Source organism: Silurus aristotelis (genome assembly GCF_946808225.1).
Source record: "Silurus aristotelis genome assembly, chromosome: 3".
NCBI lineage: Eukaryota > Metazoa > Chordata > Actinopteri > Siluriformes > Siluridae > Silurus > Silurus aristotelis.
In genome coordinates this window covers 22,448,354-22,464,735 of record NC_139576.1, presented here as the reverse complement: position 1 = coordinate 22,464,735, position 16,382 = coordinate 22,448,354, and the positions used below count along the sequence as shown (strand labels likewise).

Sequence of the window (16,382 nt, the reverse complement as noted above, 5' to 3'; positions counted from 1 at the left end):
CATGCAAGATTCGGAAATGTGTAGCAAGTGAAAGGGAACATTCATGATCTGCTCCCAGTTTGCTGGCCTGGTTCTCACTGCTTCACTGTCATTCGAAATGAATGGGGTGTTGAGTGTGGAGGGCGTGAGGTATGAGGTAGCTTGCGGTATCAAATGAGCTCCATTAATGACACCATTCTTCTGCCCTTCTACAAAAGGCATTTACTTGAGTATTGGGTTCATATATTTATGTCATTTTTTTGTGGTCACCTTATTTGGATGAGTAGCCGTAATTGTCTACGGGTTTTCTAGTCACTGCAATAATGACTCGGTCTGAAAACTTTTTCACTGGTTAATGAATGGGTTCCTGTGTCGAAGGTGATCAAAGTATACAGTGAGGACAACAGCAGTCGAGCCGTGGAGGTCCCCAGTGACATCACAGCCCGGGATATCTGCCAGCTGTTCATTCTGAAGAACCACTGCATCGATGACCACAGCTGGACGTTGATTGAACACCTTGCTCATCAGGGTATTGGTAAGTGCATCCATCTGTGCCCCCGTAATGCCCAAAAAGTAATTTCGCCTTAATGGAGCATAATGGTATCACTGTTTCATTCTTTGTTTTATGAGTCTTTTTTTCTGGCATCCGTGCACCATCTCCTTCTGGCTATAGCTGTAATGTAACAAAATGTGCTACAAAAATATGTTCTTTTTGTGGTCTGGCTCTAAATCCTGCAATTTTGGTTGCATACTATGGAATCCAAGTCTTTGTGAAACAGATCTTATTTAAGGTTATCTTATCTGATTAAACACTATCAGTGGAATTGTGCTTTGAATCACCATTTATTACATCAACAGACTTAACCTGTTTCAGTATTATAGTGCCATGTGAAGCAAGACAAACATTCTTTCTTTTTTTTACCTAATCAAGAAGATCTTTTTTTTTTTTCATATGGTATAAACGTTATTAAATCTCTACTACAGCACGAGTGACCTAATATCACGTTGAATATGTGTATATTGTATATTTTGTATATTATATATAATTGTATATGTTTTATATTTGAAAACCACTTATGTTGCCAGAGTTCACTTCTGGTGCAGTTATAAGCATTGATATTCATAACATGCAAATCTTGCAAATGGCATTATATTTAGAGATGCATCTTGAGATTCGGCAAAGCATGTCAGTTTATGCAGGGTATGCTGCAGCATACTTTATATCAGAACTCAACTTTCTTGATATTCATCTCTAACATCTCTAACGATAATCTTTATTTAACAGACAGTTGGAAGCCACCATCCATCTCATACTGCATGATCGAAGATGTGTCTGTGAGGAAACTTGCCCAAGCATAAGACCTCTTATAAAATCATCTTTTGTGTGAAGGATAAACAGGCTTTATGGGGTTAATGCTTTCTGAAGCAGACACCAAAGGTTTAATGTAGTGTCTGAGAGTGCAGACCTTACCTTCTATTAATCGATTGTGGTTTCAGTAGCAAAATGTAGAAAGGCAAAAGAACGTTGGCTGTTCTACTGAGCAGCAGGAAGGATGAACCCTCCTTACTGAATATGTAGGAAGACAGGGAGATATGGAGAAAAGGAATGTGACAAGAAAATAATGGGGTGTCAAAATCCATCACAGGAAAAAATTGGGGTGAATTTATTATTAGAAAAAGTTTTCTAACAAACTTGTTATATTTTTAAAGTTTTTACTTTCCAAGAATTTCCAAGGACACTGACTGACTGGACACGAGGCAGGAATACACTCTGATTAACATGGCAGTTCACCACAAGGCATGTTTTGTGAGTTAAATGAATAAAAAAATAGAATCAGTTGTACATGTAAACCGTTGTGAAATTCTGAAATAGTTGGTTATAGAGGAGGTTATAGAGGAATAGTGGAAAAGTAGAGTTGGAGGGGAAAGGTGAACATGTGGGAATCCTAAAGTCATGCACAAGACACTTAGAATACCTGAGAAATGAATGGCATTAGAAAGTTAAGCTGGAGGAATAGTGAAGTCTGAAAATACTAAGAATGAATGGGTAGTGGGGTACAAGAAGTTCAGAAGGAATATGGTATGAGTGTTACATGTAGGATTCCAGGAATATTAGTGGTGAGAACCAAATAATCAGTTTTTAGGATGGTCTTTAAATATATGTGATGTTCAGCTCGAATGGGCAGGAAGTGGTTAACATCACTGGCAGTTACTTCTTCTGGTGTAGGCTACCTTCCACACAGGAATAGTCCTCAACACAATTCTTCACACCATTGCATAATTCAACCACCTGTTCCTTCCATTCTATTATTCAGTGCATGCATTTCTTTCCTCCATGTCTCTCCATTTATGCATTTATCATTTCTACTGCTTCATAATGATTACATATTTTTTCTATCCATTTTCTCCTCTCCTGGGATTATTTTTATAGAAGTCACTGAGCCTTAACTAGAACATCTATTACACAGTCCTGACTGAATCCTATCATTGAAACAGCATGTGTCTTGAAACCAATAAATGCTGCATAATCGTTTTTTAAGACCTGCTGCCACAATGAAATATACTTCAATTAGTTTAATTACTTTATGTTCAATTAGTGCCATAATGAGTTTAGTTGTAGCTTCCAGGCTTATGCCTAAATGAGTCTGATTTTAAAGGTACATTATATTGATTATTTAGTTTCTGATGTATATTTCTTTTAATGGTGTATAATTATTAGAGAGTGATTTACCTGAACAGCCGGATTCCACACTACAGTACATGTTGCAAATGTGGAACAATTACTTGCTGAGTAAATGTCCTGATGGTCTATTAGGTCAGCCATTAGTAATATTGCTTGCCTGTAATATTTTAACCAGTGCGACAAAATTATCCTCAATTGCTTCTTTGCTGAACTCCATACAAAGTTCTTCTGACTAACATTTCTTTCCTGGTGGTATATTGATATATTATCCAGAATATTCAGATACTATTCCAATCATTTATGTTGGCTCATTCATTAATTTGTCCCCTAGACATGTTACAATGCAGGCCTAACCATGAAAATTAGGGCACTAAAAATCTATGTCATACTATGAATTTAATAAACAGTTATGACAGGGGAAAGTTGTGGCTTAAGATTTAAAAAACATTGGCAAATACAATATAATAATAACAATAAAACTTTATAGTGAACCATGCTCACTACTGTTAGGTTCTGTGCTAAAGAATTGTGATATCTTTTTAATAACTGTAAGCTTCTATGAAAACATTTTGTATTCGTGAAGTGTATATTGTCATACGTTACACGATAAATGATGTAAAGGCATACTAATACTTTTTTTTATGATCCATATTGGATATGAAATGTACTGCTTTTTTATGTTTAAAGTCTGTGTTTTTGAGACTATTTTAGTTACAGCAAATATCAAATCTTGCAGATGTATTGCAGATTATTTTTTAACTTTCCATCGGTGTAAAATCTGATTTAAAAAAAATATCTTGTGATGGAAAAACCTGGGCAGGAGGATTGATGGGTCCCTAGTCGTAGATTAATCTTATTCTCATTCTTTTAATACTTTCTGCAAGTGCTACAAGAACATTTACACATAACCTATCCAGAATGCATGAAATGCTGAGCTGAGATTTCACAGCTAGCTACTGGCAGAAGCTTTTAACTGTCCACAGATCAGCAAAGTGCAGAAATACCCTGTGCCTCACAGCAGGAGATCACAGATACCCAGAGAAACACCCTGGATGCCAGTGCATTTTGATGAGGCTCTCCAGCCCTGATTGCAGTTATGCTATGGGAATTAATCAGTCTTGAATATCATCATTCTCACACTTCCAGATGGCTTGCTGTAAATAGTCACTTTCCATTCATTCATTAAACATTCGTTTGGGTTTCACAGAGCTGAATAATGTTTAATGATCAAGTGAAGCAATGCAGTTGACTCATTTGGCTTCCCCTTACTCCCTCTACCTTACACTTGTTTTAATCACAGATTACTCATTGATGAAGCATATAAAACTTTGTTAATAAATTATTTTATTAGCTGATGGTTGAAGTAAATCAAAATCCAAACAATGTATGTACAGTACTCTCGTAATAATTCAAATTATACTTTACTGAGTGTGCAGTGATAAGCGAAGGTGCACATTTGTATTCGTATTCTTAATTTTCTTTCTTCACTGTGACTTCTCTTTTTCTTGAATTGCTTTCAGAAAGAATCATAGAAGACCATGAATCAGTCCTGGAAGTGCAGTCTAACTGGGGCATGGACTCAGACAGCCGCCTGTATTTCAGGAAGAATTATGCCAAATATGAATTCTTCAAGAAACCTCTGGTGTGTGGTGTGTTTATGTGTGGTTTTTGGACAAATTCAGTATGTGCTGCCTAGGTAATGTATAACAGATTAGCTGAGTATCAGAAATGGAACCCAAGGTATCTTTCTGATTGAACTAATTTATAATCTGTGTACAAAATAAGCAATTTATATACACTTCAATGCCACAATTCACAGGCCGTTGAGGCCTGTGCTTCTCTGGACGAACAGAGATGCAACTCATTTACCGAGGTCTGTTTTTAAGGGCTTTGTTGGAGTTAAAAGAAGAGCATGGTGTTTTAGAGCTCTGTATGACTTGTGTCTGCTTTGATCAGTCGATTTACAGAGGATTATTCCTTTGCAGCAGGTTTAGGAGAAATGATGAGTTACAGAGGTGACTCAAATATAAGGGCACAGACCAAATAAATCCTTAGAGTCTGTTACTACTTCAGAGTCTTTAGTAATCTTGGTTACTGTGCTCATCGGTAGTGATAAATGTTTTTCGCATGTTCACAGGATTTCTTTCCAGAAAGCATGGTGTCTATATCGAGTGAAGCCAATGGCCTCATGAACCACTCACAGCTTATTCAGGTATCACCTTTCAGTAGGTTCTCTGTCCCTGAATCTTTATTTTAACACTTTAAGTTCCAATGAATTATTCACTTGTTTATCCTATTATTCGCAAATATTATAAGGATGATTGAATGAATGGGGTGCTGTGTGTGTCCCATTGATAATTCATTAATAATAATGTATGTTTGCTTGTAAAGTAAAGATAAAATCCAAAATGTAGATGTCCTTCACAACAATCTATGTACATATTTCAGATAAAACTGTGAACATTGAAGAAAACCTATGTACAGAAAAAAGCATTAGAAAACAGAATCTTTTCCAGATGGCATGTCACTATTTCAACACTTTTATTATTTTTGCATTAACATGCAAATCCATGTAACATTCACATTCATTTACAAACATTCACTTAAGCCTGAGATCAAAACATATTCATCCCATTAAATATTTAAAATACAGTACAGTTTAATAGGGAGTTACATTATCCATGTTCAAAAAGGGATTGAATAAGAACACTGTTATCCAAATTATACATTCAAATTTTAGATTGAATGAAAAAAAAAATTAAATCAACAACAAAACATATGCAAATCTGTAGAATGTCCTCATGCTATAGCATGGATGCTGAACATTATAAATGTGTTATTACCTGCTAATTCTTAGCATAAAATCTCAAATATGTTATCATTTAAGAGCCCTAGATAAGCAGGAAAAATAAATGTTCATTTTCAAGAAATTTTTTTAAAGTCATCAATAAATTCTGCAAAAAATATGACAAAACTTGTAGGAAAATGGTAATACAGAGTACAGATTGAAAGTGTAAGGGGTTAAAATGAATTTTGAAGACGAGATCCATGCACGTGTATTTTTATTTTGTGAAGGATTGTCACACCGTCTGACTGTTTGTCTCTTAGACCTTTCTCAACTCCAGCACATGTCCTGAGATCCATGGCTTCCTGTATTCAAAGGAGCAAGGCAGAAAGTCCTGGAAGAAGTTCTATTTTGTGTTGAGAAGGTCTGGACTATACTTTTCCAATAAGGGCACATCAAAGGTAATCCACAAAACACAGTAATCCATTGCATGACCTGTAATTTAATGCAGTAATCACTCTCTCTTTCACATGACCCCGCAATACAGATCGAAATGAGTGGGTTGAATGTAACCTCTTAAAAAAAAGAAAAAAAAATTGTTCATAATGCCTGCAGCTCCTAGTTCTAATCTTGCACTGCACCACTTGATCTTACCACTTAGGCTCTAGAATCAAGCATTACTTATTCAGATCTCTCCGAACTTATCCAGTCTGAGACAAATAGAAGTGACGGACAGAGCTTGAGGTTTGATAAGCCTGCGACAGATCATTTCAAAGCAGCCTCATTCAAGCACTAATCTCCCCCAGTCCTGCTGTTAGATGTGACGGTTAGATCGAACAGCACTGCATTGTGGCTCACGGCCGGCCAGAACTGGTCCAGCAGGATTGTGTGCGGCAGATCCTGGGGCTGTGCCAGTGTCTGAACCCTTCCCACTCAACACAGGTGAAGCTTGTACCTGCTAGGTGCCATGCCAACCAGTGCTGCCCTCTTTCCCTTTTTTCATTTATTTATTTTTTTTTATACAACAAAGCGTTGTTGTTAGGCTCGTAAGAGGAGCCCACTCTCTACTAACTAATACTGCCTGGGTGCACAAAGCCAGTCTGCATCTACTCCACATCATTGCGTTTTCTTTTTTTTTTTTAAACATAGTCCTGGTTGACATATTAAATCTGAATGATTTTTGCCTGTGTCGCATTCCTTCTTTTTCTTTTCCTGTCCACAGGTTTGTCAATCTCTCACTCTCTCTCTCTCTCTCTTTCTTTTGTATGCCTGTGCCTGTTATTGGCTGTTGGAAATTAGAATAGTGTAGCACATAGACAATATGAGACAAAGGCTTGCTTTGTGTTGCTTTGCTTGGGAAAGGCATTCTTTCTTTCCTCCCTTTCTTTCATTCTCTTCTTTTCACTTGGCTCCCTTTCACTGTTGTTAAGATAAAGCTGTTGGCATTGCAACATGTATGCTTCTATGTTCTCTTGTACATATTACACCCTGCTCGTAATTGAGAGGGTAGCCCTGTTCGCTGCAGAAAAGATCGCTAGAGAAGTGACTTACGTTGTGCGAGTTTTGCCCTTGATTTTAATCATAACATTGCAAAGTCTTTGAGAGGGTTTCCAAACACTGAATGCTTAATTCATATCTTTTAAGTGGAGCTTAGATGAACCCTCAAACTAAATCCACATCATTTTAACTGGTCCAGTAATTTTAGTCCCGCTGCTGCACGTAAGCCACAGTCTTAATGTCCTCCTACGCGCTAAACCCTGTTGCTGCTCTCTCAGCTTCTTCACTGTAATGTCTTAGAATAACAATGTTAAACCACAACAGCCTCGGCTGTGCTTCCTGTGCTTCAAATGTAGGCATGTGCTTTAAATCTACAGCTTGGGTATTTTTGTTTGAACCATTTTTAACATATCTGTTCGCATTTACGTTCCGCTGTGATTTTAACTTCTTCTTATATGGTCTTTCAGAAAATTCCTGTCTTCTTGCTTCATTCTTCTACCCTTTGCCAGGAAATTTTCTGCCTTTAAGCACTCTCCAGTTCACACACACACTGGCTTGGCTTGCAAAATTTTTGTACAACCTTCATTCATGTTGCATATGTCCTGACAGTGTGCTAGATGCTGGACATAACTTACATGTTTACAGTCATCTCCCTGCTATGGCAGGCTTAGTGTTGGAACTCGGGTATAGGGCCAAAGGAATTTAGGACACCCCCACCCATTCATCATCTCCACATAATCACCATCACACACTTAAAAAAAATATATCATTAAAACTCAACTGATGTGTTGAAAGAGTTTTTTTTACTGTGTTTCTTCTTCGTATGTAAGGAACCCAGACATCTGCAGTTTGTTGCAGAGTTTTGTGACAGCGATGTCTACACTTTGTTATCATCCAGAAAAACACACGGAGCTCCCACAGACTACGGATTCTGTATAAAGGTATTTGCAAACGTTTCTTTACAACACACCCAGCTAAATCCGCAAACACACAAGTTTCACATATTCGATTGAGCAATGTTGATGCTGAATTATATTACACATACCATCTGTGCATAGTTAGTTTTATGATATAATAGCCCTAATTAAGTGCCCCATTTGTCTGGGCCTCATTGTTTAATGGGTGTTATATAAAGCCATAATCAAACACACTGTCTGGTGTCTTATCTCCTTTCATCAGTTTAGTATTATGAGAAGCTAGAAATGATCTTAGTTACAGAGATATTATAAAATGAGATTGATATCATAAAAGGATTGAGAATGTGACCTGAAAATATATCTATCTACGATTTGGTGCACAGCCATGCAAGTCAAGCTCAGCTCGGGACCTCAAACTGCTGTGTGCGGATGTTGAGCAGACCAGAACTTGCTGGATCACGGCTATGCGCCTCTTCAAGGTGAAAACTCGCTTTGCCGCTCCCTGGCATGCATTTCTTCCTTCTTCTCCTGTTTTATCCCTCACAGTCTCTGGCAGTCTTTTTTTTCTATATGACAGGCATAGTCTTAATGAAGTATATCTGAAATAATGCACTTGGCCATTTGAAATAAGGATCTTCTCAGAGTACAATGTGCCCACATAATGTTCTGCAGTAAGTACCTGCTCGGTGGATCTTTACCTCCATAACATCATCCTAACGTGGCTATATGAATTGTAATGTGTGCAGTTCGGGATGCAGCTTTACCAAAACTTCATCCAGCCTCATCAGAAGCAGAAAAGCTCTCCAATGGTGAGTTCTACTATCTGTGGCTATGTCCTGAAAGTAGTTATTTTAACTGCATGTTAATTAGAGAAAAAGCCAATAATTATAGTTACAATGCAAACATTGTAGTCCAAAATAACATAATAATCCGGACTCAAAAAGAAATAAAATAGAGATAAAAAAAACAAGACACTGGTGCTGTATAGCAATGAAGGTTGTAAACAGTGCAGTGTCAAATGTCTTGATTCAAGTTAAACTCTTATTCTTAAAGCTGAGGTTTTGAAACAGTTCAAAGCGCATGCTCTCTGTCATCACATACTGAACAGATTCCAGCAAACACCCCAAATAGAATAACGTATGCCCTTGCTGCTTTAAATATATTTACTCCAGATATGTGTCATGTATATATTTGAAAAAAAAAAGCATGTTTAAAACCAGCAAGCATTTCTGTCAGCTTTGCTTATACTAATTAATTATGCATTTGGAAATGACATAATTGAACCTTCCTAATGCAGTTTGAAACTTCCATCTGAAGCTTCCAAAACTTTGATTTAGTTTTTTAGATATTTGATTCATTTTGCATGAATGATTCGGTTTTACCATCTCTCAGTGGCACAGTCAGAAATCAACTTGAACTTGAAAAATATAAATAAACAGCACAATTCATACAAAAGGGAGAATTGACAAGTCAAGTCCACTTTTATTGTCATTCCAACTTTCTTCGGTACAGTACAAAGTAAAACAAAGCAATGTTCCCCCCAGGATCAAGGCGCTACATAAAAAAGCATACATTTACAGTAAATAACACAGAACATAAATCTAAATAGGACACTACATTAAAATAAATAGTGACATTGCAGCACCGACCAGTACAGTAGAGATGCAAATGATTTGTCTACATAATAATACATTCTATACATGTAAACACTAAATGTTTAGCAGCAAATGTGAGCAGACAGTTAAATTTAGAGTGTGTTTATTTGAAAGTGTGTGTATGTGTGCAAACAACACAGTCCAGCCCCTTTGTCTTGAGTAGTCAAAATGTAACAAGATTGTACTTTAGAAGTCAGACAGCTATGGTGGTATTGAGAAGTCATTTAAGTTCACACAGTTGTACTATATTAATATTATTAATATAGTTAGGAAACCTCTGGAAATATCTTCATTGGCAATCACAATGCTGTAGCGAGATGGCTATTTTTTTCTCTGTAACCTAAAAGGAGAAATACAGATAAATTTTTCTGCATTAGCCACCCGTGAACCATTTGCTGTCATGAAAACTTTCCCCTTCAGCTACACCTTTGCTGTCAATAGTGACTTACAGCTTTGTACATACAATACAAACACAAAGGTGAAAGACACAGCGTTTAAACAGACATTGATAATGTGTATTCATTCAACAAATGTATTCACTCAAATATACCCATGAATCCCATACACATTTCCAGAAAGATTTTTGTCTACTACACCATTAAATGCAGATTTTGTTTAATTTATTATTAGTAGTATACTTATACCTAATTATATGTCTCAGTATTATAGTGTTTGTACTGTAATATGCAAAAACTAAGGAATAGAATGTCAGTTATAATTAAGCAAATAGCCGGTCACAGTAAAGATTAAACAGCATTGTCTAAAGTGTATTGTTTTTTCTCCAAAAGGCATTACCAATAGTAACATTTTTAAAACAGCACATTGTGCATTTATATACTTTTATAGTTACATTGAATATTGTGAAACATCATGTTCGGTGGGAGTTTGTTCCTGTCATTGCTGATTCTACAGACGCTGCCAACATTCATTTCTTCACAAACTTGTCTAATCTTCTTCCTCTCAAAGTAAATAAGAGAATACAGCAGCTTCCTTGGTTATTAAGTGCAGAATGTTCGTGTAGATGTTTTTGTGTTAGTTAACTTAAAGGTACAACCACATCATATTGGAACAAACAGAATTTTATAAAACTGTGATTTGTCAGAGCTGCTGTTACTGAACTTTTACACTTTTCAGTTCTGCAGCACCTAGAAATAAAAATAAATAATGTTTCTCAGGTCAGAATAATTCTGTTAAATCCAGCATGATGCACCGCTGCATTGCTATGATTTTATAGACCTTCTGGCCACTAGAGTTCCCTACTGATGCAATAAATAGATGGTTGCACTTTAATGCTCATTTCTGGGAACAATTTACTAATGCTGCCTCTAAATAAGAGTATTGTGTGTGAGTAAAGCTCCCTGATCTATTTTTAGCATGCTGGACATGATTGAGGAGCCAGACTGACTCTAAATATATCTTAGCATCAGCTGCTCACTGACTTTACAACTCATCACCTCTGCCTTGTTGTCAGTGGAACGCAGAAAGTGGGTCCTAACTTAGACGGATGGACACACACACACACACACACACACACACACACACACACACACACACACACACACACACATGTATACACAAACGTACAGTATAATGCAGAGTTGGGGAAGTATGAAAGCATTTGTGGCCACAAGTACAGAGGCTGAGCTTCGAATCAAATTTGTAGCAATAGTATGGTAAATAAATATGGAAAAAACATCAGTTTTTTAATGAGTGAAGTGCAGCATGTCTTATGATAGTCATGAGGCTTCTCAATACCCCCTGTTCATAGAAGTGTTCTCTAAACCATTAGAATCCTCTTACTGTTAAATGTGAAGCCCATGGCTCATAGTGATTATAGCAATTCTAGACAGGGCAGACTGGTATTCTGTGAGCTGTTCGGAAAACAGACTGACACCTTTTTCCTGCAGCATCTCCAGCTGGGCAACAGGGTCTTACGCAGGAAGGGATGTGTATATACATAGAAATTAGGGATGTGGGAAGAATCATCTTATTTGGATAACCATGTTAACTGCAATGAATGGTTAAACTATACACAGATTCCAACTGGGTGAAGTCCATGATTTTTAAAAAAAATAATTATTAAGCTTTTTATTTCTATACATAGACCTAATAATCATGAAAGAAGAGCACCGATAATAATAACAAATTGCTTTAAAAGCCTCACGGATTTAACTTGTTCATTCCTTCATTTATCTTCTATAACTACTTTATCCTGGTCAAGGTCGTGGTGGAATTCACAGCTAATCCTGGTAACATGGGAGAATTGACCTCCGATGAGACACCGGTTCATTTCAGGAAACAGTTGACATACATTCACACCTAGGCGATATTAGCGTAAACAAATGAGCTAACTGTGTGTCTTTAGAGAGAACAAAGGGGAAATCCACATGTTTCAGGTCGAATCTGTGATGTGAGGATTAATCCAAGGAAATTTAACTATGAGGTCAATGTCACTCATTGGGACACATCATTTAAAACACAAATTGTTAAAATAGTACATACAGAATACTTTTTTTATTATTACTAAAATGTTTACTTCACTTAACTTCATTTGTAAGCATAGTGACTCTGGTAAGCTATGATAAAAAGAAGTGAGAATATCTTATTTCTCCAAGCTCGAGTAACTAGTGTGTGTAGATTCCTTGTGCATGTTTGGGTCAGCGTTCTTGAAAAATGCTGTAACAAAAAACTAAACTTGGTAAATACAAAAATAAAACAACGATAGCAGTTTGTTAAAATAAAATACAAAAAAATAATAAATCTGATTATAGTTTGTTAACCTTCAACAGACACAGGAGTCCTGCAAGTGAACTTTAGCTCATTTTTTTTTTGGTATAATTCCTCTAGGACTCTGTGACTCATAATCCTAATGGTGCAAAAAATCCATGCAATTTTCTCACTGCATACTCAGTAAACTGAAAAGTCTAATTTTAGATTTATTGGTGATTATGGGGGGGACTGAATGCTAAAGAGTGTGACAGCTTTATTAATTTAGCTATTACTTGTTATGTGCACAAGCATCAGTCTATATAAACCCACTAATCCACACAAACTGCTCAGTCTCAAAGCTGTGGTGGAAGGAACAATAATTGCATTATTTGAACACTGGGTGGCAGCATGACTCCACAAAGATTAAAGAGTTTTAAAGTGATTGTGTAATGAACTGAAAGAATAGTCATTCTAAGTCCTTCGTGTGTGATTTTGTTCTTTTTTCAGAGAAGCATTTCAGAGAACTCTCTCGTGGCCATGGATTTCTCAGGGCAGAGGAGCCGTGTGATTGATAACCCGTCAGAGGCTCTGTCAGTGGCTGTGGAGGAAGGTCTATCATGGAGGGTGAGGCACAGATCTGCCTCTTAACATAGCAGCATTGCATTAGGTGATCTACAGCTGGTCAACCATTTTAACTGAACCCTTTCTACTCAAAATCATGTTTTTTTTTCATGAACTTGATTCAGAATACTTGACCTATATTTTCCAGCCACCCTGCTGGCAGATTGAAAGTTCCATGGTCCTTAGCAGGTTCTCAGTTTTCTTTTTTTTTTCTTTTTTGAATAGGAGATGCTGTTTGTTTTTACATTAAACTGGAGATGTCACATTTTTGAATTGGCGTTCGAATTTATAGTGATAGACGGTGCTAATGGAGCTTGGATATTGATTGGTTTTCATTCAGCTTTTCTGTTCGAGATCTCTATGGATATTTGGCTCTGACAGTTTGCTCCTCATCTCATCAGGGTGTTTTGTTTAGAGGTGTGAATATGAAGGCATATTTCATCAGGTTTTGCACTGTGAACTGACATGAGCAGGTCTGGCAGGTTCTGTCATGACAGAGACTCTGCAGCTAACACGCATATTTGAGTCAAAGGGTTAATAAGAAACTAGGGTAATTACTAGTCTCATTGGTTCATGGGGATTAACAGCACTATACATAACAACTATATGTAATGATAGTTGCATAATGTAGTAAAAGGGCTTGTTTGTGTGCATGGATGATAAAATACATTTCTGTGTTATATAACTTTTTTTAGAGGAAAAGCTGTCATCGACTCAGCCATGGAAGCTGCTCCCCCTCCCAAAGCTCTTTATCCAGCATAGGTCAGTCTCACCCTCTCACTGTTCTTTTTTATTTTTTTTATTTTTTTATTTTATAGTCTTTACTGAAAACGTTCTCTTGATTTGTAGCAATCCACATGGCTCAGCCGTGGTTCCACAGCAAACTGTCTCGAGACGAGGCTCATAAACTGATTACTCAGCATGGCCTCATCGATGGGTACTTCTTGTTTCATGTGCTTTTTACAAAACGAATTGATAATTTCTGTCTTTCTCCCATATATGTATATTCTCTTTTATATTGTCCCCCATAATTTTCTCTTTTGTTTTGTGTTCAGAGTTTTCCTCTTAAGGGACAGCCAAAGCAACCCGAAGACCTTCGTCCTGTCCCTGTGTCATGCACAGAGAATCAGACACTTTCAGATAGTCCCAGTGAGTTCAGTTGGATCTTTGGATATGTTTAGACAAGCAGCTCAGATCAGATTTATTCTTGACTAAAAATTTGAAAAATTGAGATGAAATTCAGCATTAAGGCAGGCTATAAAATGCAGTCATCTGGGAGAATTATATTTTAGGTTAACGGTATAAGCAAACATTACAAATGTCAACTCTTATTACTGTTGGTAAAAAAAAAGTCTTTCAGAACTGTAAACACCATCCTGCAGTGTGCCACACACCACTTACTATTACACATTATAACAACGAATGTAGGTATATGAATGAATGAATGAATGAATGAATGAATGAATGAATGAATGAATGAATGAATGGATAAATGCAGCTACAATGTAAAATAATCTGATTTGGTAATGTGTAATGTAGACACCAAAAATCTATCTAATTTGTGCTGCAACTTACTTATTACTGTCTGTTTGTTTTCATACTACCAGATCAATGACATATGTGTATTTGTGGATGTGTGTGTAAGGTTGAGGATGATGGTGAGCTCTTCTACAGCCTAGATGATGGAAACACACGCTTCAGCGATCTGCTACAGCTGGTGGAGTTTTACCAGCTAAACCGTGGAGTGTTGCCCTGCAAACTCAAACACCACTGTGCCCGAACAACCTTGTGAACACCCCCACCCCCCCCAAAACCCCTGTCTGATCACCTTTTGACCTTTTATATGTTTCCCTCAAAACCCAAAATCACCATGCTCTAAGCTCAGACTCACAAATCCCATCCTCTGTCCCACTACAAACCCTCATTTTCACCATTTTCAGACCCCTTTTTGTGCTTCATCAAATGACCACACACATTCACAGGGTGGCTCTGGAAAAATTGCCAGCGCAGCTCGTGCCTTGGACAGGAAACTCAAACGGACTCTTCCTGTCTAGTTTTAATCTTCTCTCCTATGTGAAATTATGATCATAAGCTGTGGGGTGCTGCAAGTTAAAAAGACCTTTAGTGGATTTAAGAAAGGACTTGTTAAGTGCTGATGCGTGTATGAGAATGCATTTTTATAATAAGGCAAAACTAAAAGCTTTTCACGACGAAGGCTTTGGTCAATGTACTGTACAAAAGTGTAGACATTGCAGCTTGAATGATTTGTATTTAAAGCTGAATTCTGGGGTGCTGAGAGAAGCTAAAGTAGCAAACTGTCAGTCAGAGTTCGGCTCTGAAGGCTGATAACCTGTGTGTCCATATCATGTGAACAGAATCGACAGACATGGTACAGCCATAATCACATGTGCAAAATAAGCTGAATCTGTTGGCTTTGCTAGCAGACAGAGGGCCTTCGGGGGATTTGGACACCCTCCTTTGAGCTTTTGGGTAAAATGTTAAAATGTCTTCTTCTTTAACTCATGTGACAAAATAATTCAGGTATTTTATATAAAGAAATGTGATATGTGTAGTTTGTTTGAAAAATGAGACTTTGCTCTGTGCATGCTGTAGGCCACATTCTGTCCAATTGCAATGGGTTGGTGTTCGCATGAAAAGGCAGCTGTCAATGCTGCTTCAAACACTCCGAGCAGACATACACACTTCCTTTTGGTCTATACTTTACCAGAATGTACATACACATAGAATAAACATACACAGACACACTTTGGTACAAATCTACCATCAAACATACATATGAAGTTATAGACACACAGCACTCTAGAGTGCTGCTGGATACTATATGTGGTTTACATGCTGAACATTTAAACTCGGACAGAATGTGTTGGCGTTGCTTGTTATTAATAAATTGAGGAAAAAAACAACAAAAAACAATTTTATATTAAAATGCATATTTTATGGATACTTGTTAAGATTCAGGTTCACAGTGTTTAACACCTGAAGTGGTAAGTTTCTGTTTTACAGAACGGTGAAGATGACCACTACAATCATTGTCTGGCGATGTGCTGTTTCTTCAGGTTGTGAGATTTCACCCTCAAAACCTTCCCTTAAGAAAATAAAAGCTATTAGTGATTGCAAATCACACATGACTAACATGTTGTACTGTAAACAAAAAATCTAAATAAAGAACACTTGATAAAAAGTTTTATTACAGTAAGAAAAGAAATGAAAATCTGGGCATTTGTGTTGAAAATGTTTTTTCCTTTATAATATTAGGCTTTGTTAGATCTTTCTTATGAATGAAAACCATGCTTTACATCTTTTTTTTTTTTAGAAAAGCAAACTGTCCTGTCTGTGTGCACTACTTGAGATCTTTTGTAAACAATAGTATGCAAAATGAACCAACCCCAGAATGATCATTTGTTTCATATTCACAAGCTAAAAAGAATGCATTTAGAAAGGCCATGATTTGCCATAGTATTTGCACTGTAGTCGAAACACTGGTAACTTTTCATTTCCAAAGCTAAGGAATAACT

The 16,382-nt window shown here is 36.9% G+C and overlaps 1 protein-coding gene across 15 annotated transcripts in view; it reads left to right on the top strand.

The window, feature by feature from the left end:
* The window catches only part of grb14 (growth factor receptor-bound protein 14), a 48,222-nt gene extending 32,150 nt beyond the window's left edge, over positions 1-16,072 (top strand). For 11 of the 15 annotated variants that reach the window (XM_083538029.1, XM_083538028.1, XM_083538031.1 and 8 more), the window contains 12 exons: positions 358-514; positions 4,183-4,304; positions 4,800-4,874; positions 5,771-5,908; positions 7,775-7,885; positions 8,245-8,340; positions 8,608-8,670; positions 12,733-12,849; positions 13,542-13,608; positions 13,696-13,783; positions 13,902-13,995; positions 14,492-16,072. In XM_083538029.1, coding sequence (XP_083394155.1) covers positions 358-514; positions 4,183-4,304; positions 4,800-4,874; positions 5,771-5,908; positions 7,775-7,885; positions 8,245-8,340; positions 8,608-8,670; positions 12,733-12,849; positions 13,542-13,608; positions 13,696-13,783; positions 13,902-13,995; positions 14,492-14,638 — 1,275 coding nt within the window. In that variant the 3' untranslated portion in view covers positions 14,639-16,072. The remainder of the gene's footprint in view (positions 1-357; positions 515-4,182; positions 4,305-4,799; positions 4,875-5,770; positions 5,909-7,774; positions 7,886-8,244; positions 8,341-8,607; positions 8,671-12,732; positions 12,850-13,541; positions 13,609-13,695; positions 13,784-13,901; positions 13,996-14,491) is intronic. The other 4 variants (XR_014533005.1, XR_014533006.1, XR_014533007.1 and 1 more) reach the window with 1 other exon arrangement.
* Positions 16,073-16,382: the final 310 nt, after the last annotated feature.